At 38.3% G+C, this 11,269-nt stretch overlaps 1 protein-coding gene across 1 annotated transcript in view; it reads right to left on the bottom strand.

Annotated features, from left to right (window-relative positions):
• The window catches only part of Otc (ornithine carbamoyltransferase), a 77,538-nt gene that overhangs the window by 4,296 nt on the left and 61,973 nt on the right, over positions 1 to 11,269 (bottom strand). Inside the window, exons 6-9 of the mRNA XM_004645906.2 lie at positions 10,329 to 10,451; positions 3,982 to 4,035; positions 3,753 to 3,902; positions 1,031 to 1,168 (exon numbers count right to left, since the gene is read on the bottom strand). Coding sequence (XP_004645963.1) covers positions 1,031 to 1,168; positions 3,753 to 3,902; positions 3,982 to 4,035; positions 10,329 to 10,451 — 465 coding nt within the window. The remainder of the gene's footprint in view (positions 1 to 1,030; positions 1,169 to 3,752; positions 3,903 to 3,981; positions 4,036 to 10,328; positions 10,452 to 11,269) is intronic.

The raw sequence follows: 11,269 nt of genomic DNA, 5'->3' as shown, positions 1-11,269 counted from the left end.
CGCATCTTGTACAGCAATTAACCACTAGGAAGAATGTATGCAATGTGTTAATTATTGAAACTGTCCTACCAATTTGGTTTGAAACTTAAATATTCATAGGTACCTAGAGGCTACTATATTGGATAAGGTAGTTTATTGTTCTAGGACAATAAGTAAGTGTTGTCCCTTAAGATTATCCTCCCTAAATATATCACAACAGTGCTGAGTGAGCCTAAAAACCATTCTAAATGAGCAGTCTGAAACTAATTTCTGTGCCTATAAAATAGCAGTATAGTCCAGATTATCTCTAAGGTGTGATCCTACTTGAAAATGTTATATATCTGTAAATTATGCAGTCTGAGCCCAAGCTTGTCCTTTCGCACCAGCCTCCAAGAGTGCTATGACTAGAGGCATGTGCTGTCACCCCATGTTTTTAATTTCTTTTTCAAAAATCTCTAGTGCATGGGCTGGTGAGATGGCTCAGTGGTCTAAAGCACCTACTTGGAACAAGCTTGGCAAAGCACAGGGACCACGGTTCGATCCCCCAGCACCACATGCCAGCCAGCCGCGCCCCCTGGTGGGCTGAGCTGGCCACGTACACACATACACACACAATAAATAAATAAAATGTTTTAAAAAAAATCTCTAGTGCTTGAAAGAGTATCAAGTACAGAGTAGGTATTCAAAGTGTGGCTGCTGAAATGAACTGAGTTCAGTAAGTAGGGTCTTCTAGTAACACAAAGATATTCTAAATAAGAATAATATACCTAATAATAGTTGGCAAACAAGGGTGGCCCTAGTTCAGGCTAATTAAGGGGACTAAGAATTTTTATTAAAGTAGGTTTATTTGGAAGGGGATCAGTTTTACTCCATTAAAATACTACTAATGCTAATGAACAATAATGATCTATTTTGAATTTCCTGGACCAAAACAGGTGAGTGAGTATTGTAGTCGAATAATCTTGGTTGCTTATTATTTTGCAGAAAGGACAAAGGAGCAGTTGGATCCGCACAACCTTCCCTATCTTTCCATTCCCTATTTCTTGCTTACCATGATTGTCCACTTTCTGTTCTCTGCCTCTGGAAATACTAGTGATCGCGGAGAATAAAACACCTCATCATCCACTTCTTCAGCTTTTCTGGGTAAGCAGTGTAAAAATGTCCAGTCAGAGGCAGCAACTTTAGCAGTCTAAAGAGGTGGGGATAAACCATGTTTTTGTTATTGTATGCAGTAGTCAGTTTGTCTCCTTCGATATTTGAAAACACATATGGTCTGGCATTAGAAAGCAATGCAAAGGGAGAGATAAATGGGCAGAGTAAAATGTTTAGCTCAAGGCACCAAGGGAAAGTATATATAATTCTTTCAGTTTATGAAATTGTATAGTAAAATTTTTATTTAGGACACATCATTCCACATTAAATCATTAATTCAGCTTTCTGATATTCTATCTAGTGGGATATTAAGTATTTCAATAAATAACAATACCATTATAATATATAGTTAATAGTAAAACTCATCAATTGTACCCAAATACATAAAAATGTTGCTCTGATGTGATAGTATTATACATTGAGCTTATTTCCAAGTTCTGAGTTTTAGCATATGAAGCATACTTTGTTACTAATTAAAACAATTTTCAAAAAGCACTGAGTTAGGAGTGCATTAAACAGCATTATGAGCACTATTTACTAGGCCTTTCCGTCTTAATGCAAATGTACTGTCTCAATTTTCTTCAACAGTCTTTTCTTCCCGAAAAGTTGCATTTTCCCTTCCATTTCCATTGTTTCCTTACAGATTCATAATGACATTCCCTCATACTTTGTTGTATGAAAATTACTGCCTTTATACTAAAAACTGGTTGTTCTTTCAACCTACCTCTAAGTTCAGAACATTCTGTGTCTCTAAAATACTAGCAAAATGACATGGAAAAAAATAGCATTTATGCATGTCATATATCAGGGAAGTGACTGTTGTTCCACTCACAGTACCAGCGCCAGTAAAATTTCTAGCATTAACCAAGGTAAGTATAATGTAAACCATAGATTATTTAAAATAGCTCCATGAAAATATTTGCAAGTTACAATAGCAGAAGATTAACCATAATATATGAAAAGACTCCTAAGGATGAAGAGGCAAGAAAAAAATGACTGAAGGATAGGATTACAATTTATAGAAAAATGGAAATGACCTTCATTAGTAACTAAGAGGATGCACATTTTTAAAAAACACAATATGCCAATTTTTTTCTTCAGATTTACAAAATTTAAAAATAGATATAACAACTAAGAAGAGAAAATGTATAAAGAATATAATAGTGCACTGTGGGAGTATAAACTGTTTGTTCCTTTTGACAGTCAATTTAGTAGCATGTCCTGTAGTTTAAAAGTATGTTCCGCATCACCCCCAAGTTTTCCTTTAGGGATTATTCTCCAGCAATCCTTACACAAATAAAAATGTATGCAGTGCTCATTGCAGCACTGTTTGCAACTGGAACTTTTGGAAATAGATTAATTTATAGGAACATTATGCAAAGGTATATCATGATCTATCATACTTTGGAGTCTTAGGCAACTACTACAAAGAATGAAAAATATGTAAATGAGTGGACAAAGGAATCTGAAATTTGTTAAATGGAAAAAAGTCAGAATAATATGTGTAAAATTGTAGTTGTGGAAAATGGGCAACGGTATACCCATACAGACATATGGGTATGCACATGTGAATGGACAGAAGAGGTCTGCAAAGAGATACATCAAATCGTTAAGCAATGGCTACCTCCAGTAGTAGTACTGGTTAAGAGGGTAGGAGAGAGACTGGGCGTGGTGGTGTGCACCTGTAATCTCAGCTTGTGGGAGGCTATAAACAGGTGAATCACTATGAGTCCAATCTAGTAGTCAGACCCTGAACACCCTGTAGACCCTTCTCTAAAATTAAAAAAAAAGAAAAGAAACAAAGAAAAAAAAGAAGGTAGGAGATATACTTTCACTTCTTATTTTTCAAGCTGTCATCCCATTTGAAATATAATAGCAAGGAGTTTGTATGTATCACTTTATTAATAAAATATGTATTGTACTTGCTTAATCACTTTCTTGCTTAATCACTTTCTCCACCAAAGCAGATGAGTTGTTCTGCTGACAAAACTCCAATGTGTGGCCCAGGAGCAGGAGCAGAGCCCTGCATGGTCTGGGAACTAAGTAGATACAAATTTCCAGGGCTCATGTGGAATTAGATTTCATGAGAACCCATAGCAAGGGGACAGCCAGCTACATGGTAACATCTCCAACTGATTCTAAGCCTGCTTGACATTGAGACAAACTGGTCTGGATTTATTAGGCCTCAGGTTGAATGAGAGTCCTTTGGGAATGCCCCCGGAGGAGGTTGAAAAAAGTAAATTGGACAGAGTGGTCCTTTGAAAATACAAGCAGGACTAGCCGACAGAGCTTAGTGTCGGAGCCAGCTGTAGGGGAGAAATAAGAACATGCATGCGTCACAAGTAACCCAGTGTTTACAAACCATCCTAATACCTCTACTGCTATAAGAGGGAAAAGAATGACTGATGCCTGAGTTTTAAATTCCTTTGTCCAGCACAAAAGTATCTTTCCAAAAGGACACAGACAATCTTTGGGAGGAGAGAAACTCCTGCAGTTACGATAGATCTTTTATAGCAATGAAAGGACAGTTTGCTCTCCCTTAAGTGAATAAGGAAGGGATTAGATGGTTCTGGCCTTTATGATTGGAATTAATGAGTCTTCAGAGAGACAGCAATTTGTACCTTCATAGTAATCTGGTAACCTTGGAAAGCCTGGAGCCGCATTTTCTTCTCCTCTTCTTGTCCCATGCTTATCCATGTGTCTGTAATTAATACGTTAGCTCCTTTTGCCGCTTCTAATGGATCATTCATCAATGACAGCTTGGTACCATTCTAGCATAAAAAGCATGATAGTTAAACCACTTCATGGATCAAAGAGAGGCAATTATAGCTTTACATATAAGGAGCATACCTCTGTGGCATACTGCTCAGCTAACTTGGTTATGCTAGGATCCGGCTCATAACCCTGCAAAAGGAAGAATTCAATTGTTATTTGGGTCATTGTATCATACATGTTTTCTTAAATGTATGCTATTTTTGAGAATAGCTCCCTCTCTTCTTCCTTTTATTTAGAGGTAGCCCATCTATGTTCATTGAAATACAGTTTTTATATCTGGAATTTCAAACTTTCATAATAGCCTTTGGAATTTAAAGAAGGCAACTAATTGCCACATCTTTCTTTGGTTATGTCTGTCCTCTTCAGTAAAAAACATAGAATATGGTGCTTTCTAGCTCTTGTAAACCCTTCTTCTTGTGCCCCTAATAGTTTAAGAGGATTATGTACATAACCAACTGCACAGTCTAATGCATTTTTATCTGAGCCTTTCCAAATACTGTTTTTGTCTGGAATGTTTTCTTCCACCCATTCTATGCACATAATGTTTTCAGGTCTCAGAATGACCCCACCTGAAAAAAAATAATAAAACAAAACCAAACCTCTCCCTTACCACCCAGCTAAATTCTAACAGGTGCCCCATATATACTTCCTTTTCCTGCAGGGACCTTGCAAATGAATGAATGCCTTTGAAATGGCATTCACACAACAGTACACTTTTTGCTAAGAGTAAATATTTGTTCAGAATGGTTTAATGAGGCAAAAAGATACTTAGAGCACAAAATGTAGAGGCACTCAGTTTCAGGTTCATTCAAGCACACCTTTCTCATCCCATGTCCTTTGCTTGCTCATCTTAGGCTGAGGTGAGGGGACAGTCTGGAGTAGCTAAACCTACCCAAGCTATTCCAAGCCTCTGTGGGCAGCCTCTCTGCATTCTCCAATCTATTCTATACCAAATAGCGGGAACCATTTTCTCTGACACCCTCCATGTTTACTACTTGTTTCTTAAATCAAAGCTGATTAATACCATCAAGACTCCCTGCCTATATCCCCTGCTTCTGTCTCTTTTAATTCTTCTCAACATCTTGCAGCGGGAAAGCCTGTCTTTTTGTCACTCCTGTACACATCTTGCCCTTTTCTGCCATCGCAGTCTTTCATCCTTGAATACACCTTCCTCTTTGTCCCCTCTTGGGTATCTTCATCAGAATTTGTCAGCTCCTCAAAACTCCAGCCCAGCCTCACCTCCAGAACCTCCATATGGAAATATTGTCACTTTAAACATCATAATTATGCTCACCTTCCTCTAGCTTTCTCATTTTTCCAAATTCTTAGCATTTATTATGCAGTGATTTTTATAAATTTTCAATGGGGCATTGTGGTGAGTGCTGTAATATTTCCCTCAGATTCTCCTTTATGAATAATCATGAATTAAGCTTTTACTCCTGCTAGCTGCTGGGGTGCTGCCAGAAGATGGCCTTTAGCTGTCAGACTCCTCTGGGTACTGCCTTGGCTGCAGACAACTGCCTTGTTCAAGGTCAAACACCCTACCATGGCCCTGCATTCATTGAGTGATTGACAGGAGGACACAAAAACCTGACCCATTGTGCCCACTCTGGGCAGCTTCACATGCCATCTCAACTCCAGAGTATTCCATAAGGTCGGCCAAAACTGATGTTGCTCCCACAGAGTAGCTCAGCCTCTCTCTTTGGCCACTGCTGCTTCCTTCATTTCCTTCTTATAGCTGTTGATTTTAAGGTCACGCTACAATAAGCATCTTGTGCATCCTGCATGCTAAGCTCTCTAATTCTGCCATCCAGTAAACCCAAACTATGACAGACATGCCCAGGTTTATTCATCTGTCATTGCATTTTATTTATACATCATTGAGTACCATAGTTTTCCTATTACAAAAAAAAACCCTACTCAGATGTTGATGATGATTGCAGACCTTTTACATAGCTTTACCATCATCAAGTGAGCATGAATTCTAGAGCCTTGTCTTCTTAGGGTCTAGGGAAAGTGTACTAATAAAGGCTTGCTAATTTAGTAACTAACATTGCCAACAGTAATACTGGTAAATATAAATGAAGGGACTTGCATATTGCACCATATGCCTCCTGCCCTGAAAATTTAGCCTTCCCTTTGAACAGCAGGCTTTATCCTCTCTAAGTCTAATCACTTTTTGAGAAGGAATCAATAAGTACTTAGAGAACCATGAGAGAGATTTGGAAATTAGAAAAGCACCCAACCTTGCATGTACTGGACCATGATTTAGAATACAGAGAAGAATTCTTTATTCACATCTCAGCTTTCAGTACTAAATCACTCACTGGCCTTTACATAAATCTTGAAACCAGATGAACAAGGGGTTTAGCGAATCCTGTTTGGTCTAAATATTCACTTAGAACAATGGTAAAATCATTACTGCTGATAGTTTATGGGGCAATTTTGTAATCATAGATAAAATTATTTTTTCTTGAGCTTGTAACTTGTGGCTGAAGAATGGAGAATTGGATTAGTTACAACCTCAGAAACTTTTCAGTGTTTCTTAAATTTACAATAAATTCCCTAGTTTTATCTTTAAAGGAAATAGGTCTGCTAACAACTGAAGACTTAAAATTGATAGACTGACTTTTGTATTATCACACTTTCCAGAAGATTTTTTAAACTCTTACACCTACCGAGATTTAACTGGGTTTTAGTACTCTTTATCATTTAAATGAGTTTCTGCATAAGAACAGTACTAAAATTACCTAGCACTGCTGGAATTTTTCTCTTTGATGTTAATAACACATCTTTGACATGAAATAAAATGTTTAAATCATATATTTTTTCAACAGGATAAAGCACTTTTCAAAAGCATCTTATACCAGAGAACAATTGTTGCTAATGTATGTTTTGTCTGCAGAAAACAAATGCAATAATAGTTTACATTAATCCACAGCCTTTCTAAAGCTAGATTTGTAGTAAGAATATGCTCATCCTTCTAATAAAGTGAAGAAATCCACTGTAATCATGTCAGATCTGACCTGTTATTTCAGTTCACACTGAGTAGAAGAGGAACATTACCTATTGTGGTAGTAATTTTTCTCTGCCAATAAAATGTACATTAATAGGAGGGCTCCAAGTACATGATATTTTATATGCCTACCATTTCTTCTGTGGTAGGTACACTTTGTTGAATACTGGCCTCAAGGCTTCATACCTTTGTGCTAAGAGGATAGTTCAGTAGTGGAGTCTTTGCCTAGCATACATGAGGTCTTTATTTCTATCATCAGCACCAAGAAGAAAGAAAGAAAAAGAAAGAAGAAAGAAAGAAAGAAAGAAGAAAGAAAGAAAGAAAGAAGAAAAAGGAAGAAAAGGAGGGAGTGAGGGAGGGAGGGAGGGAGGGAGGGAGAGAGGAACAGAGAAAAAAGAAAGAAGGAAGAAAGAATATAATTCATGTCCACAGAGAACCCCAGAATGAGACAATGTTTGGAAAAGTGGGTCTCTGCAGATACAGTTAGTTAAGATGAGGTCCTACTGGATTAGGGTGGGCCTATAAGTAGTATCATGTGTATCCTCATAAGATGGGTGTTTAGACAGAGAGACACACATGGGCGCCGAGGGAAGATGAGAGAGGCAGAAGTTTGTGTGATGTGGTCACAAACCAAATAACAGAATCTGGCCCTGCCAACACCTATTTTCAGACTTTTAGTCTTCAAAACTGTGAAAAAAATTTTTCTGTTATTTTATGACACCCAGTTTGTGGTAATTTGTTTTGGCCACCCTACAAAAATAAGGGAGCAGAATACATTCACCCAAAGTGGTTGAGCAAGAACACCAGGAAAAAGTACTTAATATTGTCTTATTTTATTTTGCAGTATACAGCAGATAACACTGGTGCGCTAACCCAGATGCCCTCAGGGGATCCTTTTCTAAACCTTTTGCTCACTCCCCCAATTTTAGTATGCTTTTGATACATAGCACTGTGCTGCTCTTAAGAAGACAGCGCTCTGGCTACTAGGTTGCTTTGCCTGCCCAAAGTGCCAGGAAACATATCACTCCAGCTCCCCTGCTGCCTTTGATGAATGACTGGTTCAGAAGGATGAAAGCCTACCGTCCTCACCCTAGGTTGGGACATCTCTTGGTCATAATTTACACTCTAGGGTTCATGTATGGGAAGCTACTTTCTGTGGGTGGGGGTCAGACATGGCACTAGGGTGACCAGATCACTGCTAGGATTTCCTCAATTTTAGCAGCAAAAGCCCTTTTGTCTCCAGAAATTCTCCAGGCTTAGAGAAACCAGGATGTTTGGTCACTGTAAATGGTAGCTGTTATGGTTTGTGTCTAAGTGTCTCCCCAAAGCCTCATGCAGTCATGGGTGGCTTCTGGTGTTTGTGATTGATTATTGTGGGTGTGGATGCTGCACCTGCCCTGGGGCAGGTAATTTGCATTACAATGTAAGGTGGGAAGAGAGGCTTCCTAGCTGCCCGAGCTGCTGCCCCTGTCTTTGTACTCTGCTCTTTGCTGACACCCATGAAAGGTTGCTCTCTGCCATGTGCTGCTCTGCCTTGGAGCCAGCTGAGTATGGACTGAAACCTCCAGTTATTGTGAGCTAAATAAACCTTTCCTTCCTTCATTTTGAGTGTTGGGTATTTGTCTCAGCAATGAGAGAAAAGTAACTGAGACAACAGCCTTATTAGGATTCCTTCCTTCCCTGGTCCTATTCTCCTTATTCCCTACAGATCTCCCTTAGAAGTAAATCTCTCCTACACAAATCCCCATTGGGAGCCTCCTTGTCAGGAGCCTGGCTTACACTGATAAGAGGAGAGGGATGCAAAATGACGTGAGACTCAAGCAACTATTTCCTATTAAAGAAATCCAGTCATTCATTCACATTGCATAATTCCTGTTTCCAGTGGTTGGTAAATAAACATCTCAAGCTCAGGAAGCAAAAGTAGAGAAGGATTTTTAAGCCACTTATATCCACTTCAGGGTGCCTTAGGTTCTCAAATCAGATAAGTGCAAATACATGCTTGGTGAGAGACACAGGATGCACAATAACTGAGAATTATTGTCATCTCCCAATGAAAAGGTCAATTCTGCTTTTTATCACAAATCAAGACTGCTTTGGAAAGAGTTGCTGTTTGGGGGAAATTTCCTTTCAAACAACTCCTGACAGAAAATTAGTAGGTAAAAAACACAATGGAGAAAAAAGTCAGTAGAGATGGGATATTTAAAGAATTCTGTGGGGACTTCTTAGAGCTGGTTTTTCTTTGAGCCTCTTGAAATGTTACTTTTAATTTTCTAAAAACCTTATTTATTCTGTATGGGTCCCATTTATCTTGAAAGGGACTTCTCTTGCTAGTTCTTATATTAGTAAGAGTAGTTCTTATATTTATTTATTTGTTATTATATAGATTAGATGTTTATATTTAAGAGATTAAAAATCACACAAACATATATATGATTAAAATCATGTCTCCTTCCACCTCTATCCTTGAACCTCTTAGTTCTCATTTTTGTTTGTTTTGTTTTTTTGTTGCGCTGGGGATTAAACCTGAGGCCTCCATCCTGGTGAATACTAGGCAAGTACTTTACCTCTGAATCACAGCCCTGCCCTCCAGATCTTCTCTTTAGAGGCATACACATTTTCTTGTGTATTAAAAGGGCTAAATGGGCCCTGTGAAAGAGGTTAGGCTTTCCATACTTAGAACAGGATAGCATCAGAGGAGGAAGTAGGAAGGGGTCATCTGCATAGCTACGTGGGATTCAGATTTAAAATTCAAATGAGCATTGGAGTTGTAGTTTGAAACACTAAACTGGTATAGAGGCCCCTTCACCTTGACATTGGATTGACTTTGTTTTTTTTTTTTTTTTGCGGCATGGGGATTGAACTCAGGCCCTTGTGCTTCCCAGGGAAGCACTTATTCCACTGAGCCATCTCCCCGGTTCCTCTGGATTGACATTTTGTTGACCAAATTGCAGTATAAAAAGAATGACAGCATCATTCCATACACTGAGAATCTATGTCATTTTGATTTTAGTGCTTTTTCAGCATCTGTGGTTGTAATACATAAGGATGCCAGTCATCATAATGAACAGTATCTGGACATTCCAAGGGAAAGCAGACATGCTTTCATCACAGACTAGGAATGCAAAGCATCAGCCAAATCTACTGCTTATTGTAGAGATAGGGAATTGGAGTTTCTGGACTTAAGAGCCCAGAAAGCTATTTAATAGTAGGTCTGATAATGTAAGCTAACTTCTGTGGCCTTGCTTATGTTATCCTTGAATGGAAAAGTGTTTTGTTTTCACTGGGTAATTGCATCTGACTTCAACTGGCATTCATTTTTTTTTTTTTTGGTGGTACTAGAAATCGAACTCAGGACCTTGTACTTGCCAGGCATGGAGTTCATTTTTAAGGCAGAAAGTTTGCATACCTTCGGAGTAGCTACCTGAAGATGCATGCCGAATTTTGCTGCACTCATCATGATGGAGTGAAGGATATTGTTCCCATCCCCTATCCAGCTGAGGGTAAGACCTTTGAGAGAGCCATAGTGTTCCTAAAAGACAAGGGATAAAGGAGATTAAATCCAGAAATAAAGCCACTCTTGTGCAACAATTATTAGGATTAAAGTAAATGGCCTTGATCTCAATTTTAATGCCATGCTGGAATGAATAAACTATTAAAGTTTTTGCATAGTGCAGAAGAATTCAATAACACGAATGCACAGTCATAAACAATAGTAAGGTCTTCTAATCTCTCAAACCAAGACATCATATGACCCTTTACAGAGACTCAGATTTTCACACATTTCAAATCTCAACTTCAATTTGTTTCAACAATGACCACCATCAATGTCCAGACGACATCCTTGGCCCTAGAGATATAACTGAAACAAGGGAGACAAACATCACTACTTTTAAGGATCTTTCATTCTTTGATTTAAGAAAGGGGGAAAACAATTCACCCGGGACCTGGCATAGTGACCCTGAGCATGTTTCCATTTATACAAAAAATTGAAAACCATGTCCAACAATATTGTTGGTTGCTCATGGGTATAGCTGTGTATAAAGTGTAAACACATGTCTGGGAATTATAAACACAAATAGCAGGACAATCATGTCTTTGTTTAGTGGGAGTAATGAGATTGAGCAGACTTAGTGGGATTCAAGTCTATTTGTAACATATTATTTAAAAACAATAATTGTAAACTATTCCTCCATCACATTGACGTTTAACTAAACTGGGCCTCAGGGGCATTTGTTTTGTTGTTCTTGAAGTGTCTGTAGGTCTCATGCACTTTACATACTTATATATTTACAAAGATAAGATAAAAAGAGAAAAGCTAAATAATTTGGAGATCACAGAAATACTAGA

Source organism: Octodon degus, unplaced genomic scaffold (genome assembly GCF_000260255.1).
Source record: "Octodon degus isolate 3935 unplaced genomic scaffold, OctDeg1.0 scaffold00243, whole genome shotgun sequence".
Classification (NCBI taxonomy): Eukaryota; Metazoa; Chordata; class Mammalia; order Rodentia; family Octodontidae; genus Octodon; species Octodon degus.
The sequence above is the reverse complement of the archived record's forward strand: the minus strand, read 5'-3'. Positions and strand labels throughout refer to the sequence as shown.